Here is a 20,251-nt window from a genome sequence, read left to right as displayed (position 1 = left end):
ACTAACACTGAGCATTCAAAATCTGGAAAGTCCAATGCTTAAAGTTTATTCACAATGTTAGCTGGGCCAAGTTGTGCAGACGATGTATTTTATAGCAACCATTCATTATAAACCTAATACATCTACGTTTACTAGAGATGGGCCCAAACACAAATACAGGCTATGAATGGCCCCAAACTTTGGAATATCTGGATCCAAACTTGTCTATAATAATGAGCCAAACCAAAGCCTCAGAAGAGAGAACCCCTGAACTTTGAGAAAATGTGACTATCGATCCCAATTTTGCAGCTAATCTGCAGGGCCAGTTCGGCATTTAACAAGGAAAAAAGGAATAAAAACCACTGCACGTGTGCAAGTTGTCTGAGTTAACCTTGCGGGAGAGAACATTCTCTACCACTTCTGGGTGCTGTTTTTCTTAGACTCATCAGTGCATTCACGTTAATTTGAATTTTAAGTAACATAAGAGGGAAAATATAAAGCTCAGCGCTATCCCATTTTCAGAGCATACAAGCCAGTTCCAAAATGCCTTCAAATGGAGCTGTTCAGCTGACAGGCTTCTGATGATTTTGTTTAGAAGAGCTCAAAAGTTCCTTTAATTACAGCCCAGCTGCAGTTCCTTGTAATCTCTGAGCATCAGACCTATTTTGCTTTTGAAGCAAACAAATACATCTTTAGCTGAGGCCACCTGATTTCAGCTATCTTTAAAAATATGTCCCAAAAGACGTATAGTGATGGGAGGAGGAACCATTATTTGAAATCCTTTTAACAAAACTCATCTTTAAATATACTGAACCAATCTTTTCTTTAAACTGGGCTTGTTTCATAGGTCTCAGTGAGAACATTTGAAGTTTATAATTGCAGCCATTTGAATTACTAGTATGCAAGTGTAAAATTTCTGCCTGGAATATGTGGGATCAGAGAGGGTAAGGGGGAAATATCTGAGTGTTTATGCTACCAAAACTTAAAAACCAGCTGACCTTAAATATTTTTCTCAAACTTTCGAATTTGCTCAAATTTTGTGCAGGGGAGAATAAATCACCTTTGAGCTAAGATCAACATTGAACATTTCAGCCTAAAAGGAAATTTATTTGAGAAAGTTATGAGCATCTGAAAAGGGAGAATAGAAACTGCATTTCAGTCTTAACTATGGCATCTGCTATTGGCAGCCCTTGTTATAATCACTAATAGCAAAGAGAACCTCTGTAACTTCCTTGCTACATTTTGATGCTTGATTTGATGATGCGATCAAAGCCTGTGAAAACAATGTTTGGTACGAAAGGAGCAATTATTCAGTGACCCTGATGAAGCCGGGGCATGAAACTTCACCTACATAACATATATGCAGTTCATAGTCAGCTGTGTTGTTTGCTCAGAGGCCTGCCCTTGATACAACAGCCCTGTGTAATCACACTAGATACTCCTATTAAATGTACAATGTCGTTGACATCTATCATGTAACCAGTCGAGATGACTGCACCTGCAGTACCAAAGGAAACCTACGGACCTAGTTGCTTTGATGGTGGATATATGGTTCAGGCTTTCACAATGCTCTTCAGCTATAAACATTGCCAGACTGGCTCAGATCTGAGAGCCTTCTAGCCCAGTACCATGTCTGACAGTGACTGGCACCAGAGAATGAACCCAGTAGTAGGCAGGTGTGGGGTAATCTGCCCCCTACATTAAATTTCATCTTAATCTCCTATGATTAGAGATTTACTTAACTCTGTAGTATGAGGTTTAATATCTCTTCCAGAATGGAGGGCACGTCCATCAATGGCCATTAGCCAAGATGGTCAAGGATGCAACCCTATGCAAACAGCAACAGTGTCAGGGAAGTGTCAGTGAGGAAAAGAAGAAAGGAAAAGGGAGAGAGAAGACCAGCTTTGGGGTCTCTCTGAAAACATAGACGTGACCTGCAGCCTGACCTGCTTAAATATGCAAATAAAATGGTGTATTCTTTCTTCTCCAATGAGTGAATTCTTCTTCTCCATTGACCAGGCAGTCCGTTCTTGTGAAGGATAAAGGGGGTCCCATGTGTTGTACTAGCAGTACTAAGCTCTCTGGGGGGCCACATGACTAGCAGAATTAGGCGACTTTGGGTCATCTGTGCCTTCTGATCTGTTGGCAGCACTGCACAGCGTTGTGGTCCTTATCTTGGGATTTCAAAACCACAAGGAAAGGGGAGGGGTTGCAATTTTATCATCATCTGCTTCTTTGTTTGAAAACTTGTGCTTCTATTAAGGAAAAGAGACGGACAATATAAACATAGTCTAGAAATAGAAAGTTTCCCCTGCAAGTGGGAGAGGTCCCCGTTACGTTAACTAAGGGCTTGTCTAAAACCTGGGAAGTAAGTGTCCCTCCCCCTCCCTCCCCACTTTACACTGGTGCAGCACATCTGCTCTGGGGGTTCGCGTCTGTGCTACTGCATTGGTGCAAAAATCCCTAATACAGCCATGTGGAATGATACACTTGCTCTTCCGCTGCTGTTCCAATAGTGATGTGTGTTTAACAGGAGGAGGCATGTAACATTGTCACTAGAAGACTGCGGAGTAGGAGAGGTGCTGGGAGTGACAACTGGATGTGGCAGTTTATTTAGGAGTAACCGGGGGTGGGTTGGTGGTTAAAAAGTAGCAGAGTGATTTACAAGCATAAATCCCATTGACTTTCAGTGGGACTTGTGCTACTAAATCACTTTGGTGTTTTTGCAAATCCCATCTAAGTGAAACAAGCCACAGGTATTGATACACTGAAAATAATTGAGGCTAAAGAGAAGTTTGTAAAGCCGCTTCCTAAGCGGTTTCTGTTGACGTCTCTCATTTTAAAGTGTACCATACAAGCTGAACTGCATTTCGCTAATTTGTCCTATGAAAACTGGCCTCTCAGAGGATTGCATATATGGTTAGTTTTATGTCTCCTCTCTCTTACTTCAGCACCTGCCCTGTGCGAAACCTGGCAAGTAGCCAGCAGTGGCAATAATGTTTGCAGTGACTTAGTGCTTGAAAACGTCCTTTAGCTCTTACCCAACACGCCTGCACAGCCAGATCTTTCCTGTAGTTGCTATTGTGCAAAATCATTCATTTTCAAGGCTCCTGCAGGAATTGGCTCTTGGAATATGCCATGTTAGGCATTTCTGAGCTGTTCCTTTAGGTGATTTTTAAACAGGAGGAGAACTCCTCCAGTCTCGGACTCTTCAGACAACTGGTTGATCATATAATTCCCCTGATGCCAGCCAGGGCCTGACTGCAGGTTTCAGGGGGCTTTTCAGATGAATGGTGTGCTGCCCATGCACCTCTCTTCCTGCCTACAACAACCTCAGCAAATGTGTGCAGCCAACTGAGGAAAGGGTCCATAAGAGCCTATGAAAATACCCCTACCTAAAACATACCAGAGGAGGAATAACAAGGGAGCAGCATTAATCTTCTCTAGGTTTATTTTAATAGATTTCCTCTAGACTAGACAAGTAAACTTTCCCCTATAAATAGGCCAAATCCTGCTCCCAGTGAAGTAGATGGGGCTGTGGCTGGAGTAGGGGGACCCAGGTGTTATAGGCTCCTGGCTGGCAGTTGCAGCTGGGGCCTTTGCTAGGAGAACGGCTGTGTGAGAAGCAGGAGCATCGCTAATGCTTGGGACATGGAAGTTGTGTGGTGCCCCCGCAGTGGCCACAGCTCTGGGCCTGGGTGCAGCATCAATAAAGTAATTATTGGAGGGGGGGGAAAAAAGCTAGCCGGCAGACGAGAGGTGTTCGAGTGGTGGGGAGAAAGGAGGAGTGGATCCTCCTGGTTGGATAAAAGGAAGAGGGGACTGAAGCATCCACCTGTTCCTCATGCGAAGGAAAAGACAGGACTCGGAATGAATACAGAGGTGATTATTTACTGAGGCTGCTGGACACAAGCAGCACGCTGTAGTCCTCTCGGCTCTCTAGCTCGACGCAGCACGGGATGCCTCATATGGCAATGCAGGGTCCCCCTATGTTTTGGCCTGGACGATGCAGTCATGGAAGGGGCGGCTGTCTACATGGCACTTCCTCAGTGATTCTTGCACCGGGTGAGACTGGCACTGGGTTGAAGCTGGAGCTGGGAGAACAGGAGTGAGTAGACTCCTCTTCCCTCGGAGGCTGCCGTGTGGGAGCATTGCTGTAAGAGGCAGTAGTTGGAATTGTGAACAATGGGGTTTTCTGCCGTTGGGGCTGGGCGTGGGGTGGGTCATAGGGCTGGCTGCTGCTGTATCTTCTACCATTTCCACTCAAGAACAATAAAATGGGGATGTTTGGGGAAGAGGTTTAGCGTGAGTCTTATGTTGCATTATTGTTTCTGAGTTAACGAGGGCTAATTCCCCACAGGGGTGATGAGTTGGACACGAGTCTGCGTTCTCTGTCAAAGACTCAACTCGCTCACAATGACAACACTATTCACTAAATCATGCAGAGCCAGGCCAAAAATACAGAACAGACTACTCCACAAACTAACTCTAATCCGCTACTGCTATATTCCTAGCTGGTAGAGATCCCTTCCCAGCATTACACATTTGTTGGACCACTGGCCTGCAATGCTTACCACTACTTACCCTTTTAGAATAATCACACCCTTTATAATAGCACTTGCAGCCTCATGTTTTACAGTGAAATGTGAGACGGTATGAATAACCCTAATAGCAGTAGGCAGTGGCACTCCCACACACATATTGTATAAAAGGGAAATATATGCCTACCAGCTCTCCATTTAAATGTATGGTGATTGGTTCCACATGACAAAAAAAAAAAAAAAAAAATCCCACAGCCTTCCTTTGAGATGTTTCTAGTAAATAAAAAGGGTCAAGGCTCACGGGTGGGCCCCCAAACCTGTCATCTCACCATAGAGGAATGAGACTTTAGCTTGCCATTCCCAGCTGCACACAAAATACTGGGTGGGGTACAGTACAACTGCAATGAGACTGGGCATTATAATTCTGGGGGTAAATGAAGCCCTCTGTTCAAGTTCAGGCTGAGACAGAAACCATGCAAGCTCACCTCCAGTCTGCTCTACGAATGCGTCTCCATCTTCTTTATCCTGCGTTTGACGAGGCCACCGGTTTCCAGGTAAAAGTCAGCATAAACCCGTGTCTAAGTGATTAATTTTGTACTTAGCATTGTAACTGTTTTGAACAAAGACTGCCAACTGCATCAGATGTGGTGAGGCTTGTATGAATTATTTTTTTACAAGGAGCACAGACCTTGAACAGGTTGTTAAAACATTGCCAGAGATTAAAGGCCACTGCATTACTCTGCATTTAGACTTTTGGAACGTGTGCTTTTACATTCAGTAACTGTGTGAGTCACTGAGTTGTATGTACGTGATAAAGAATGTATATGACACATACACGCTAGGTGCCTGATCCTGCTCTCATTGACATCAATGGCAAGTCAGTGAGAAAAAGATCTGGCTCCTAACAGACACAGCAAAGCAGAAATAGAATAGTGCAGAGTACTATGCACATGTGTAACGCTCAGTAGTTCTGAACAGGTGAAGCGGGGAAGGGATCTCTACCAGCTAGGAATCTAGCAGTAGCAGATTAGAGTTAGTTTGTGGAGCTAGGAATATAGCAGTAGTGAATTATAGTTAAAGGCTATGTCTAGACTGTGTACCTTACAACAGCACAACCGTGCCACTACAGCTGTGCTGCTGTAAGATCTTCCATTTAGCCGCTCTCTGCTGGCTGGTAGAGCTACGAGTGATGGTAGCTTTGTTGGCAGGAGAGTGTCTCCTGCCAACAAAGCGCTGTCCACACTGGTGCTTTTCATCAGTAAAACTTTTGTCAGTCAGGGGGGTGTTTTTTCACATCCCTGACTGACAAAAGTGCAGTGTAGTCTGTTCTGTATTTTTGGTCTGGTTCTGCAGTGATTTAGTTAATAGTGCGTCTGACGAAGTGGGTATTCACCCACGAAAGCTTATGCTCCAATACATCTGTTAGTCTTAAAGGTGCCACAGGACCCTCTGTTGCTTTTTACAGATCCAGACTAACACGGCTACCCCTCTGATACTTAGTTAATAGTGTTGTCATTGTGAGCGAGTTGTCTTTGACAGAGAACACAAACTCCGGTGTCCAAACTCATCACCCATAACCCCTCGTTAACCCAGAAACAATAACATAACGTAAACCTCAGCCTAAACGTCTTCTCCAAAAGTCACCATTCTTAGGCCTCACCTGTAGGATCTCCTCTGTCCTAGCTCTCTAGTTTCCTCTTAATATGTTGATGGGATCTAACTGGATTCAGAGCAGTAATTGCACCAAATCTTACACCGGGTTTTAGCATCCAGAGTGATCCTTCACAGGCTCAGTCTGTTGCCCTGTATATATCATTGGGTTTCAAAGTTATCGCCCATGGAGCTGAATGAAGAAGTTCACCTTTTTTAAAATGATCAGGTTGTTGCCAAAGACCCCTGAAGGCAGCACTGAAAGGATCACAGACAGTACGTTGTCTTCACAAAAAGAGGAGCTGGAAGCTTAATTTCTTGAACTGAAAAGCTTAAATTCTGAGGAATGTTACAAAGGTGTTAGGGATGGATGAATTTGTAGGTGGGCTGCATCTGACCTATAGGTTGGAAATTTGACACCCCTGGGCTTAAAGGATAAGAGCCTAAGGCCTTTAGAAGGAAGAAAGGTTGAATTTAGGATCGGTCACATGAGCTAGCTATGGTTGACCTAAACTTGACCACTTTTCCCGGTCTAGACAAAGCCCGAGGCTATGTCTTCCTTGCCAAAAAAGGTGGTGGTGGGTGGGTTTCACTGTGTGCTAGCTATCTCGCTGTAAAATTCTAGTGGAGAAAAGGCACAGGCAGTTGTTGCTGCAATGTAGCTAGGTGAGGTCAACACTACACTTCCCACCCAAGCTTGACCTTGCCTAGCCTCCTTGGGGTAAAAACTACAGGCTCTTGTCTTCTCTAGGACTTTGCAAGGAGATAGCTAACGTGCATTGGTTATCTTGCGGTAAAAGAACACCTTTGTTTTTTGGCAATGAAGGTGTATCCAAAAGGGAAGCTGTTGATGTTCCACTGTGAGAGTTTCTCCAAATGGGTAGTTTTGGGTCTCTCCCTCCTTCAACCCCTTGCCAGCTGATTTTGTGGCTGGGAATAAATTCCAGGGTATAACAATAACGTCCAGCATATGACAACCAGGGATAGTTGTATATGTAACCCAATGGAAAACAAAAGAGCTGATGGAGAGGCAGAAAAAGAATGAAAGAGATGAGCTAGAGCCCAAGTCTGCCATGTTCACAGTGAGACCAAATAATTTTGTCATTTCTATGTAACATCACATACATTTCCCAGGGAAGCAAAATGTTGAAAAACATTCCTCCTTGCTGAATTTTTGTCTGTGATCATTGTGCATAGCTGCGGGGAAAAATCGCTAGGTTTTTTTAACCTTTTTTAAGGCAAAGTTACAATAAAATGTTAACATACTACGTAGTACGTAACTTTTTGCTTATTCAGGATCGATCAGATTAATATTCAAAGAACCTGGCTAAAGATTTTGGCTTTCTGGCTTGTGAGCCCTCTTCTTAGTATGCTAAATGACCAAATTTCTAAATACCCCATCCTCTTTTTTTTTTTTTAAATACATCGGAAATATTTGACAGCCATTCATGTTAAATACATTGTCATTGTATACAGTTGTATCTAATGTTGTTTTTGTGAAAAGAAATAATGAAAATATGATGTCCAAAAATACATCTGTATATGTTTAGGCCCCAACCCTGCATTCATTATGACTTACCCTCTTCTTGACCATCCCACTGATTCATTTTTGCCCCAGTTATCTGGTGGTAGACCAGGATGCAGCACTCATTCTTAGTCAGGTGCTGGTCCTATACACAGACCTATCATGGAATTTACAAGACTTGGAAAACTACCAACAATGTTATGCAAATTCTGAAGAATTGTAGCCTGTGGTGAATGAGTGACACCGTTTAAAGAAAAGGAATAGAATTCTAACTGTTGACCAGGACCCTAACCTGATCCCAGCTCTGTTGTTTCCTCTGGATTACACATCATACTCTAATCTGGATTAACCCCCCCCCCACTCCAAATCTCTACAGCTGGTGATTCCTATTCTCAGTACTTCCTTTTCCCCTCTTCCTTCCCAGCGCAGCTGAAGCTCTGCCCTACCCTGCAATGTGCTGCCAGTGTTTTAACAAGGGTCCCCTCCCCATTTAGTTTATGATATAACCCCAGCACCAGGGGTGCATGTAACAGTTTGGAGAAGAAATGAGAGTGATTTGATCTAACAATTTATTTTCCTGTTTAGGCAAAAACGCTGTCTCATACCCATGATCAAGTAGGGGGAAGCGGCATCACTGGGCAAAATATACTAAGGGCCATGCTTTATTCCTTAGAAATGTGCAAAGTTTATTGGTAGCATTTATTATTTAAGGATATTTTGTCCTATTTTCTATGCAGAACTCTAAGCCCCTCCCAATATTTAAAACACACAATTAAAAATCTACAGTTATCCAACTCATCAATTTTTTCCAGTTGCAAAGTTTCTAATGAAGTGTCCCACAATAACTAGAGCTACTGTTCCCAAATATGTCATGAGGCCCCACCTAAATCATTGTACAGGCTCCAGTCCCCTCACTGACGGACATGCAACTACCCTAAAATGCCTGCTAGGAAAGATAAGTCTTTCAGTGATCCCAATGCACAATCCCCATGTGCAGTGCATTACAGCAGTCCCGTTTTGAAGTGACAAAGGTGTGGATGATGGTAGCAAGGTCTACACCAAAGGAAAAAGGCCACATTCTTCTGGCCAGATGTTCAAGGAGGGGAAAAAAGAACCTTTCTGGGTACAACTGTTGTTTGATCATCTAATAACATCTGATCCTCTACTGAAACTCCAGGAATCGAACCTGATCTGTGAATGGCAGGTGCACTGCCCCAACTAAAGGTGTGGCTATTTCCATTGCCACTTCTGATTGTTTCCCCTAATACCACTTCAGTCTTATCTGAATTAAGTCTGAGTCAACTCAGCACCATCCACACTCTGATTCTGGGTTATTGGTTTCTCTGCACCAATCAGATCCAATGTGGTGGAGTATCCTTGTCATACTGAACATACTGCAGCCCATGTTTTCTCACTAACTCTCCTAACAGCCTGTTATCAATGCTGAACAGAAAAGGCGATTATACCAAATCCTATAGGAGAGAGCTTTGGGGACAGAATAATTGTCCCAAACCACCCTTTGGGACCTCCCAAGATGGCTCCCAATAGAACCATTCAAGAGCAATCCTGTCCGTTCTTGTTAGTTACTGAAGCAGTCCCAACAAAACTTCATGGTTAGAGATATCAAAGGTAGCTGAGGTTACATGTTGCAGCTAATCAGATCCCCCTCTAGACCAGTGGTTCTGAAACTTGGGCCACCGCTTGTTCAGGGAAAACTCCTGGCGGGCTGGGCCAGTTTGTTTACCTGCAGCGTCCGCAGGTTCGGCCGATCGTGGCTCCCAGTGGCTGCCGTTCGCCGCTCCAGGCCAATGGGGGCTGCGGGAAGCGGTGTGGGCCGAGGGACGTGCTGGCCGCCCTTCCTGCAGCTCCCATTGGCCTGGAGTGGCGAACCGCGGCCAGTGGGAGCCGCGATCGGCCGAACCTGTGGACGCGGCAGGTAAACAAACCGGCCCGGCCTGCCAGGGGCTTTCCCTGAATAAGCGGCAGCCCAAGTTTGAGAACCACTGCTCTAGACTTCTGCTATGAGCACTCTCGCCATTTCCCTGTATGCTTCATCCAGCACAAGTCATCTGTAAACCATGGTGAACTGTGGGAGCAAAACCAGCAAAGAGGGTGTTTAGGGACCACTTATAACTATGATAATGGACTAATGATTTATGTAGTCCTACCAAACACTTCTGCTGAAAGCCAGTGGAGACTGGCCATTCTTAGTAGCCAGTGCCTTTCTTCTGGAATTCTCTCAAACGTGTCTAAACCTGGTTACCTTTAGGGGTATTGATCCATCAACCAATGAAATCCCAATGAGAAAGTTCCATTGACAAGGTTGGGTGCAGGAGCCAGCTCTTAGAACCCAATTGTCTTTGTCCAGGCTTTCCACTAACTTTGAAATCTCCTGTAATTTATCCTACTGATTGGCTTCTCCCTCTCTATCCTTTAAGGCTGATAACTTGATGCTGCAGAGCATTAGTATATGCTACATGTTTGGGGGAAGTGTTCATGGATGCTATGATGGGTCTACTGATGATTGGCTATTTGTTGCCATATGTAATGTTTTTAATTTGACAGGGAGAGACTAGGTGCCTAGAGACCTTAGCATGGCTAGGGAGCACACCTCAGGTTCTGTCTACACTACAAACTACAGCTGTCTTGTAACCAAATGAGTTGTCAACTGTATTGTCATGGAGTCTTCAACACAGTTGTATTTATAGTATGGATTGTTTCATACAATAACTTGGAAAGACATGATCTTATCCACAAGTTTTTTTAAATTGCAAAAGTCCCTTTATCATTTATTTTCATTGGGGAATTTACTTCTAGGTGAATGACATTGATCTGTGATAGCTGACCTTTAGCTCAGTCTACACAACTCCCATCGTGATTAATTACTGGTTAGGCAGGCCCTGACGTGATGAGAACTATTGCTTTGTGGATTACTTGTAGACTACAATTTACAGTTAATTTATGGATTATTTTCAATTTGCTCATAGGGTCTGGACTACTGTACAGGTGTAGTTGTATTATCGGATGTCCAGTAGAGTTACATTAGGTTTGGATCTGTTCTCTGAGTCTGCTTCTAATAAGAACCGTAATCTGTTAGTTTAAATGTCTGGATAACCTTCCTATAAACACCTGAATTTCTGGGTGCTAATCTGTACAAAGCTTTTGAGATGTCCCCACTGTAGGTTGCTGGTTGTGTTCATTATAGTACATCCCTGTGGTGCAAAAGATGTACACTCAGTTTATGCCACAGAGTACACAGGAGCCGTTGAGACAATTTTCCGAGAGAAGAAATGTACTATAGGGTACAGACAGATGATACTATTTCCTTGTAATATTAGAAGCTATGAACCTTGATCTGATATAGTAGCTGGATCATAAGGACTATTATTAGAATTGAATATGGTCTGGATTACCATACTAATTAAAGTGCATGGAAACCTTGATATTTTAGTTTTCTCTTTTAGACTTGCATTAGGACTGGATCCTAGCATAATATAAATCTATGGGAAATTGCAAAGGCTATTTCTGCTGGTCATATCCTCCCTTTTCCTTAAAGGGTCTACATATTATTTAAAGCAGTAAAAAATGGCGTGGATTTTTAAAATGTATTTAAGTTGTGTTACAAGGTTCTTTTCTTCTCAATTTTTGATCATACAGCAAACTGAGAGACCAGTTCTCTGCTAGTGTCAATGGGCAGAGCTCTACTGACTTCAATGGAGTTTCGTCCATTTCCACCGGCGTAGGCTTTTGGTCCAGAATGTTTTAGATAATGTCCCATAAAAAGAAGGGATAGAGTGTTGGAACCAGAAGCTTCCAATGACTGCTGGAAGTGGTAGGTGGAACTGGACATGGGACATAAGAAATCTGAAAGAAGTAGAGTCACAGCAGAAGGGCCTGCTTGAGGGAGATGGGGAACCAAGAGGGAGGGGAGGACAGGAGTAGGACAATGTATATGGATAAAGAACCATGCTGGGGATGTGAAACTGAGCTAAATAAAGAGCAAAAGAAAAATCAGTCCCGACTAGAGAGAAAGTGGCAGAGAAAAACAAATGGTGAAATCAACCCATACCTATATATAAATACAAGTATCAGCTTCTGTTTTTTCGCCCCCCTTCTGCATTTATGCTGGAGGAAGGGTTTGAACTGCTGCCTAATCTGCCTGTTGATTAAGTATATAGATAGATAGATTCCTTTCCACCCCCCCAGTTAAATGCATTTGACAATAATTACTTCTAAGTGCAAATGGGGCTAATGCAGAGGTGTTTATATATTGGGACCTGCAGTCACTGCAAAAACTATCAGAATAGGGGACTCAGGGTCATCTATTCAGTTGGACTAATATTTAATTGGTGCAACATTAAGTTTTCCATAAAGTTAAATTAGGATCATAGTAACCTCTGGCGGTCTGAACTTGCAGGGACATGCATGCTCTTTAAATACCATTGCAAATGGCATTGTCTGTTTTTTAGCATGTATTTAAGATAACTCTTTTGTTTTATAGGTTAAAGTGGAAATAGTCTCACTGGCTGAGATACTATAGTTACTTGGGTTGGAATTCAGCCTCAAAACCACAGACACCAAATCAGTGTGTGTGGAATTTCCACATATTGCAAGGAATTAAAGCCTGTACATGGATCTTTGGAATTCTGTTTTCTACAGAATTTGAGCTTTCAAATAAAAAAAAAACAAGTTTTAAGGCATTGAAGTTGCAAAGAAAGCCTTCAGAGTGTGAAGTGATACTGGGTTGCCTGCCTATAATCAGCCTTAAACAGCAGCAGCAAGAGATGTGTTAATTGTTTCAATTCATCTCACTAGCATGTTAACTGGAGTCCATTGACTTCCATGGGAGCCCAGTTAGGCCAGAGCTGAGTGCTTTTGAAAAATTTCACCCTAAACTGCCGTAACTGAATTTTTGAGTTAATGTGCTATTGAAATGAACAGGGTCAATGAACACTTCATTTGCTGCTATTGTTAAAGGCTGTTTCCAAGTACTTCTGCATCACTCTGCACTCTGAAGAAATCAAAAAGTTAACAGTTCAGGATGGGAGTTTCAAAAGTGCTCAGCTTTGCCCTAATTCTGCTCGACAGGACCAGAGTTACACAAAGCTGAGTCTTTGAACCTCCTACTCCTAAATATGTTTTCACTGCAAAATTAAATTGAGTCTTAGCCCAAATCCCCCTTACCACCAGCCTACCACCACAGAAAATCCTTTTACTTAAGTTTGTAGGTGCTTTAACCCTGGGCCAGCTTACCTAACCAGGGTGGGTATGGGTTGGAGGGCCTTCCCACAATTCCCTCCAAGTCACCTGAAATTGACATAACTGGTTGGGAAAGAATCGTATAGTGTTTCACCACAAAGAACCATGAGCTATGCGCCTAGAGACTACATGTGCGAATGAAGAAACAGTGAGGATACAGAATAGTCTCGCCTGGGTTAGCCTATCCCAGGTGATGAGACCCAGATACCAGTCACTCTGGTTACCTTTGCAGTGAAGACAGACCCTAAATGCCAACTCTTTTGTTGTCAATACTCTTAGTAGAGTCATGTCTCTGCTAATGTTGTATCAGGTAGCAGAGCTTTTCAGCTCCAAGGATTTCCTCACCCCTTCCTAGGGCAAGCAGATGCCTCTGTTTATTAGAAAAGTCCTGGATTTGCCATATTTTCAGTATAATCGTATGCCCCTCTCCTTACCTTACAGCTATTTATACTTTACTGTGAACCACTTGCTGGCCTCTACAATTAATTATGTGCCAAATGAAGTATAAAGGAGTTGGGCATCCCAAATCCTGGTGTTGCGTGATCTAGCCAAGTCTGGGACCTGGCAGTTCCCAGATTCCTGTTAGCTCAATAGGTTGGCAGCCAACTGGGCCCTAACCTTTTCATTTAGTTGAGAAGAGGCCTCAGGATGTCTATATAGGAGATCAGCAAGCAACCCTTCTGTACTCTGTAATCTGCATCCAGGATCACTCAACCCAATTCCCCTCTAATCCTGCCTAATCCTTCTACTGTTGGAGACAAGCTTGCTATTTTCAAAACCCTGATGCAAGCCCTAGGACAAAGCTCTAAAACCCACCCACTCCCTGCTGCCAAAAACTCCCCCCTGCATCCCCAACTCACCAAACACCCGCTGTTAAAGTTTTCCCAGGGTCTTTAGGACAAACTTGCTTGCCTCTGATTCTTTCCTGGTGGTGACTTTCCTTGGTATGGGATGGGCTCTTTGGAGATGATCAGTGTTGCTCCTTACTTGGCTATAGAGGTCATGACAGAGAAGTTAGTTGTGCCCTCCCAGCAAGGCCCCCTCATGCTGCTTCCATAGTGCTCCCAGTCTGTACTGGCCTTGGCTGTGAGGAAGGGAATAAAGTGCGGCATGAAAATTCAAAACACAAATCCCACAACTTCATGTTGTCATAACCAAGACTTAATTATTAAAATGTTTTGAGATGCCGGTAACTATCCTTCACAATAGGCGAAAGTGTTGCTTATAGTGTTGTCAGCTAGAAAGGGATTCTGCTGTGGTAGTGCTGTTCACTTTACATTGTGAGGTTTCTCCAAAATATGGTCACTTGAGTAGACTCGTTAACATTTATGAATGGTTCCCTTTCCCTTGACTTATGCTCTTTGGTTTTAAAACACAGAAATAGGGAAAGGGCCAATTAAACCAAAATTGAATGAGAAATCAAAGCAGAATTTTGGCCAAAATCTTTAATGGAATTTAGCAGGTTTTGGGAGAAATTCTGTGTAGATTTTGCTAAAATTCTCTGATTTCTATTGTCTTTGCTTATAACACCAGTTAAATTACAGTAGAACCTCAGAGTTACGACCATCTACAAAACGGAGGTTGTTCGTAACTCTGAAATGTTCGTAATGCTGAACAAAACATTATGGGTATTCTTTCAAAAGTTTACAGTTGAACATTGACAGAATTGAAGCTTTACTATGCAGAAGAAAAATGCTGCTTTTAACTATCTTAATTTAAATGAAACACAGGAAGTTTCCTTATCTTGTCAAATCTTTTTTTTAAAAAACCTTTCCTTTATTTTTTTTAGTAGTTTATGTTTAACACAGTACTGTACTGTATTTGCTTTTTTTGTGTCTCTGCTGCTGTGTAATTGCATACTTCCAGTTCCAAATGCAGTGTGTGGTTGACCGGTCAGTTCCTAACTCTGGTGTTCGTAACTCTGAGGTTCTATTGTATCTTTAAAAGGGGATGTTGGGGAAAGAGTGGGGAAACAGGGTCATTCCCAAAGACCATCCATCTATCCCATCAATTATTTTTATTTTGACACTCTCATAAAACCACTCTAAGTGTATTGTATGTAGTGGTTTCTGAGTCATACCACTCCAGCCTTAAAATAACAGATCTGTTTTCTCACCCAACCAACCTGCGGTAGGCCACTAGTACCCAGTTTAACCATTTGGCAGATGCTCTGTAGGAAAACTCTCTTTCAGGTGAGCCCAAAAGGAGGTACTTTTCCTGTCTGAGTCACAGAGCTGTGTTAAGATTGCTCAGCTGGAAGTTGCTGTCTGTTTCATAAAATACAACATGCCCCAATAATAAAAGCTAAATCCCAGAATATTTTATACAGAACAAACTGTGGAAGCAGGTCTAGTTCTAGTTTTTGGATTCTTTGTTTTTTGTTTGTTTTATTTTTCTAAGTAATATGAATAATTTAGATGAAACTCAGTTTTTTCTTGTTTAGTTCCTTTCTCTATTATTTATAATGAATGCCATCAGTGTTTATTGTGGACCCCCAGTTCTGTTACTGTTTACAGTGGGCAGTAACTAATTCTTCTGCACATAGACTCATTGAAATCAGAATCAGGCCTTTACTGGTTTGGGGCAGAAATTACCAATAAATGGCTATTATAGGCCAGTTGTCTCCATCCTGTCCCCTGAAATGCTTTTTCTGTTCTCTTCTCTCCACTATCCTATTCTTTTATTTGTCAGCTCCTACCTCTGGTCCCTATTTCCTCTTCTCTTCATTTCTCTCATCTTCCCTTTTGAATCTTTCTCCTCCTCTGAATTCTTTATTTCTTACTAAATTTAGTACTTTGCTATTCTCTCCTGTCCAATCTCATTTTCAAATGTATGCTCCGTGTATAAAATGTATATTGTGTCAAAATAAAGAATGAGCTCCTCCCAGCTGTTAAACCCACCAGTTGCTGTATTTCACTCATCGCAGTGGCGGGTAAAGATCTCACTGCCACTAAAAGCCCCTTTTCCTTGGGCATGGAGTTTTGCCTCGGCAATCTTGTCTTTCCAGACCTCCCTTTTGATCCGCTCCATATCGATTCCCCTAGAATGTAGCAATCGGACTTTGTGCAGGGAGGGGAGCAGACTCATTAAAGGGTCTGTGAAGTGGATGCCTCGAAAGCGCGGTTGACAGAACATGGGATTCGGAGTCATTGATCTTTAGCACACAACGTGAGTAACATTTATTTGAAGCCACGCTGGGTTTCCCCTTAGTTAACCGAGGATCGGATCAACCCCCTGGCCCGCCAGCTCCGGCTTTTTCGCTGCCTGGCACTGCCCTGCCCTTGCGGCTTAGCACATGCACCGAAAGCGGGACTGCCCGGAGGGTGGGAACATGCTTTAAACTTGTGGGCAGATGCTGGGAAAGCGGAGCGGGGCTAGGCGCACCGGAGAGCGGAGCCGAGCCCATGGTCCCGCAGATGTGGCCGAGGCAGAAGCGTGGGCCCGGGTGCTGGGGCAGTGGGTGCAGACGGGCGGGAGGTCGGGCCGGCTCGGCCAGCGGCCGCAACCCACCCTCGCTCACGCTGCAAACTTTTCCCCAGCCGCCCAGCTCCCGGCTCCTCTTCCCCAGGCGGGTGTTCTTTTGAATGAATGACCTGGACCGGCGCCGGCCAATCGGTGCCCGGCCGTGATTCATATTCATGAGCGTCCCTTCCAATGGCGGGGCGAGGAGGTTCTTTTAAACGGCGGAGCCCGGCAGCCAATCAGGCCGCTCTCGGAGGCAGCCAACGCGAGGCTGAGCCGAGCAGTGCTGAGCCCAGCGTCGTGCCCTGCGCTCCAGCTACTGCCCAGACTAGCGAACAATACAGGTACGTTCGGCTCCGCCGCGGCTCTGCCGGGCAACTTTTCGGGGGGCGGCTGCCCTCGCCCCTCCCCCCCGCGCCCGATCCCCCTTTTCTCTTCCTCCTCCGCTCCCTTTTCTCTCTCCCTTCCCTCTCCGCGGGCTTTCCCCCCTCCCCTGCTTTAGTAAAAAACTTTTCCCCCTTCCCCCGTCTCTCCGCTCCCACGGCAAGAAATGCGCCTGGGTCCAGCGGCTGGGTGCCGCTCCAGCTGTGCCGGGGAGGTACCGGGGAGAGGGGCGCAGCACCCTCCCCCAATCCCTTCTTCTCTCCCGGATCCCCGCTCCCGCAGGGGTGCCCCGACTCCGCGGAGTATCCCGCTAGGCGCGCCAAGTGTGGAGCGTTTCCCCGGGTCGCGCTGCCCGGAGCGATGGGGCTGGTGCAGGGACTGCACCGGGGCTAACTCTGGGCTCCCCCGCCCGGGCAGGGATCTTTTTTTCCCTTTAAAGTGACTGGGGCCATAAATGCGCGGCGCGGCGCGTCTCTGCCGCTGGCCCGGGTGGGATCCGCGGGGCTGCCGGCGGTGGAAGTTGCCGGCCGTGCGCAGTGCTGTGCCCGCTGTCTACTCTGCATTAATATGGCTGTCGCTTTAGCATCTGACAGGGATAAACCCTGCGCGCTGCGCCCGTGTGCCCCGCCGAAGCAGTTTTTTACTCGCGATCCCGCTAGCCCCGCTCCCCCGATTCATTCGCTTCCCTTCCAGCTTCTCTTCCCCTGCCCGGGGAGGTGGGTTTCGTGCCCCGGTGCCCTGGCTGAAGCCCCAAGCCGCCTCTTTCTTGCGCCGCTTTCCCTCTGCTGTGGGCATTAATATGGCTGGCGCTTGAGAGCTCCGGCTAAGGAAGAAAGACGTGTAAGCAGCACAGCGATCGGGAGGGGGGATCTAGGCGGGGGAAATCTCCGCTCAGGAGCCCCGCAGAGCGCCCAGACCTTTCGCTTTCGCCCCGGTTCCTTTTTCCCTATCGCCCCTTGGGCTTGGTGGGGTGGCTGGGGGTCGTTTGGGGGCTTTTTGCACTTTTCCCCCTCGGCGCGGCTGAGCGCAGCCTGGGCTGTAATGGCTGCACGGGAGTCTTTGTTATACGGAGTATTGCGCTAGGCAGGGACATGGGAGGAGGGGGGGGTGGCGCTTTAACTCCCCTCTCCTGCCCTTGCCCCGGCCCCCACGGCCCCCAGCCCCCCCAGGCAGGACAGAGCGGAGGTTTTTCTAGGGCGCGGGGTGGTTTTGGGGGGGCTGGGGGCCCGGGAGCCCCCGCGGAGAGGCGTTAGTTGGGCAGAGGGGGGTGTGCGGCTTTGTTAGGCATAGCAGCCTCACTGCCTTAGAGAAGCCATTTTAGCGAATGGAGCCGGCTATGGGCGAGGAGAACAGCAACCACTTCTCTATATCCCTGCCTAGCACCAAGGCTATAGATACTCCTATGGCACGGGCGAGAGCCCCACACTCTGCCCCAGCCCTGCCAGGCTGTGCCCCCCGCCCGGGGCCACCCCCCAGGCCAGCACAGGGGCTCATTTCAGGGGCACTTTCTTTCATGAAGAAGCATTTCACAAAATGGAAGATGAATTATTGGTGTCTTGGTGACCTGTCGTTTTTTTTTTTTTTTCCCCTCTCTCTCCCCTCCTTCCACTGGAGTCTCAAGCAAAGGAGCGCGCTGCTGAGCTGGGCACATCCAGGCTGCACTGGCCCCATTCGCAGCAGCCGCAAATGCCCCTTGCCCAGGGCAATATGCAAAAAGGGGGGGTTCTCTATTTTTGCTGTGACCTTGGCAAAGGGGGGGTGGAAGATGGCGGGAAGCAAAGAAGGGGGATTAAAAACCTAAACCAACCCTGCCTTTTAATCTGAAACTTTGCAAACAGATTTGCTGCCTCTTAATATGTGACCGAAACGGGATTTTTTTTTCTCCCCACAATTTTTTTTAAAGGTGTTTGTTTAGAGGGGATGAAAATGTCTGTCTGTAGCAATTTACAGAATGGGGGGGTGGGGGTGGGAATGATTCTGGAAATCCAGTTTTATTGCCCATGTGGGATTAGGATGCACAATTAAATATTAATGTTAGTCCAATAAAAATTAAAATTTCAAACTCTTAAAAGGCTGCACATGGAAAATATTACTGCAGGAGGCTGGAAAAATTAAAAAAAAAATTTTTTTTTTAAACACCACCCAAAAGTTAGCACTGGTAACTTGCTAAACACATCCTTGCGCTGACCACGACACCTCTAAACCACGTCACTTGGTGGAGCAAAAGCAAATCCTTCTAGTTTTGCAGAGGTTGGCAGGTGATGTGTTTAAAACTGGCCCTTATTTGCACACCTTTGTAACCAAAATTATTGGATTTATACCAGGAGAAAAAATCAGTGGAACCTTTCCCGTTGGGTGACAGCTACTTACATGTGTACTCTTATTCCTTCAGGAGAGCTACTCTCAGACTGGCATTATGCAGTCTGTTCAAGCTCTAATGTGGCAGCCAACTTCAAATAAATATTTTATGTATATTTATAAATAAAATTATAAAAAATTAAGACAAATTATTAAAAAACATTTAAATCTCTCTATAATGACATACTGCTTACACCTGTGACCCAACTCTTGAGGCAGCACCACTTGGTTCTGTCCGTTTTCAACCTGAGCGTTTACTTAATAGAACAGTTTATATCTGTGATTTTTATCTTTCTCCTCCTTAGAGACAAGATGGCTAAAGGTGACCCGAAGAAGCCTAAGGGCAAGATGTCTGCTTATGCTTTCTTTGTGCAGACATGCCGTGAAGAACATAAGAAGAAGAACCCAGAGGTTCCGGTCAACTTTGCAGAGTTTTCCAAGAAGTGCTCAGAAAGGTGGAAGGTACTTTAATTCATTACTTTCTTGAAGTGACAGCTGTCTTTCTAGAATGGTAACTTCTTGTGACACTTGTTTAAATCAGGTATTGACTTTCTTTTCAACCCATATCCCATTCTTAATTTTGTCTCTGATTTCTAGGGATCGGGAAAGTTCAGACTGCATTGGAAACTTAGGTTCTCTCTCCACCATACACACTTCCTTTCTTTTCCTGCACACCTCTACCAAGAGGCCACCTCCTGCTATTTTAATAGCCTAACTGTAGAAGGAGGAGGCTTTAGGCCAATTCAGTTATTGGCCCTTGCTGAGACTGCCATTTGTGACAGTGAGCTTTGATGTGAATCCTTGTCCTCCAAGGTGGCCTCAGTCCAGTGAAGACAAAGTATGTACCTCCAACTGAAAAGGGAAACTCGGTAACTTGAGTGCTCATCTACTGTGTGTCTTCTTTCAGACCATGTCAGGCAAAGAGAAGTCCAAATTTGATGAAATGGCAAAAGCCGACAAGGTACGATATGATAGGGAAATGAAGGATTATGGACCAGCTAAGGGTGGCAAGAAGAAGAAGGATCCTAATGCCCCAAAACGGCCACCGTAAGTAACTTTCTCACAATGCTGTTACATATGAATAGCTCAACTC

At 45.0% G+C, this 20,251-nt stretch overlaps 1 protein-coding gene and 1 long non-coding RNA gene across 4 annotated transcripts in view; one reads left to right on the top strand and one right to left on the bottom strand.

The window, feature by feature from the left end:
* HMGB3 (high mobility group box 3) overlaps positions 1–20,251 on the top strand; it is a 136,059-nt gene that overhangs the window by 113,020 nt on the left and 2,788 nt on the right. For 2 of the 3 annotated variants that reach the window (XM_065557321.1, XM_065557320.1), the window contains 4 exons: positions 15,999–16,122; positions 16,494–16,760; positions 19,464–19,620; positions 20,066–20,205. In XM_065557321.1, coding sequence (XP_065413393.1) covers positions 16,609–16,760; positions 19,464–19,620; positions 20,066–20,205 — 449 coding nt within the window. In that variant the 5' untranslated portion in view covers positions 15,999–16,122; positions 16,494–16,608. Of the gene's footprint in view, positions 1–15,966; positions 16,123–16,493; positions 16,761–19,463; positions 19,621–20,065; positions 20,206–20,251 lie in introns of those variants that run through there. The other variant, XM_005298987.5, reaches the window with a different exon arrangement.
* On the bottom strand, positions 1,059–5,372 carry LOC135973545 (uncharacterized). Its single transcript, XR_010590441.1, has 2 exons — positions 5,006–5,372; positions 1,059–2,234 (listed from the first exon to the last, which is right to left on the bottom strand). It is a non-coding gene; the product is annotated as an uncharacterized LOC135973545 (long non-coding RNA).

Source organism: Chrysemys picta, chromosome 9, assembly GCF_011386835.1.
Source record: "Chrysemys picta bellii isolate R12L10 chromosome 9, ASM1138683v2, whole genome shotgun sequence".
NCBI classification, from domain to species: Eukaryota; Metazoa; Chordata; order Testudines; family Emydidae; genus Chrysemys; species Chrysemys picta.
The sequence above is the reverse complement of the archived record's forward strand: the minus strand, read 5'-3'. Positions and strand labels throughout refer to the sequence as shown.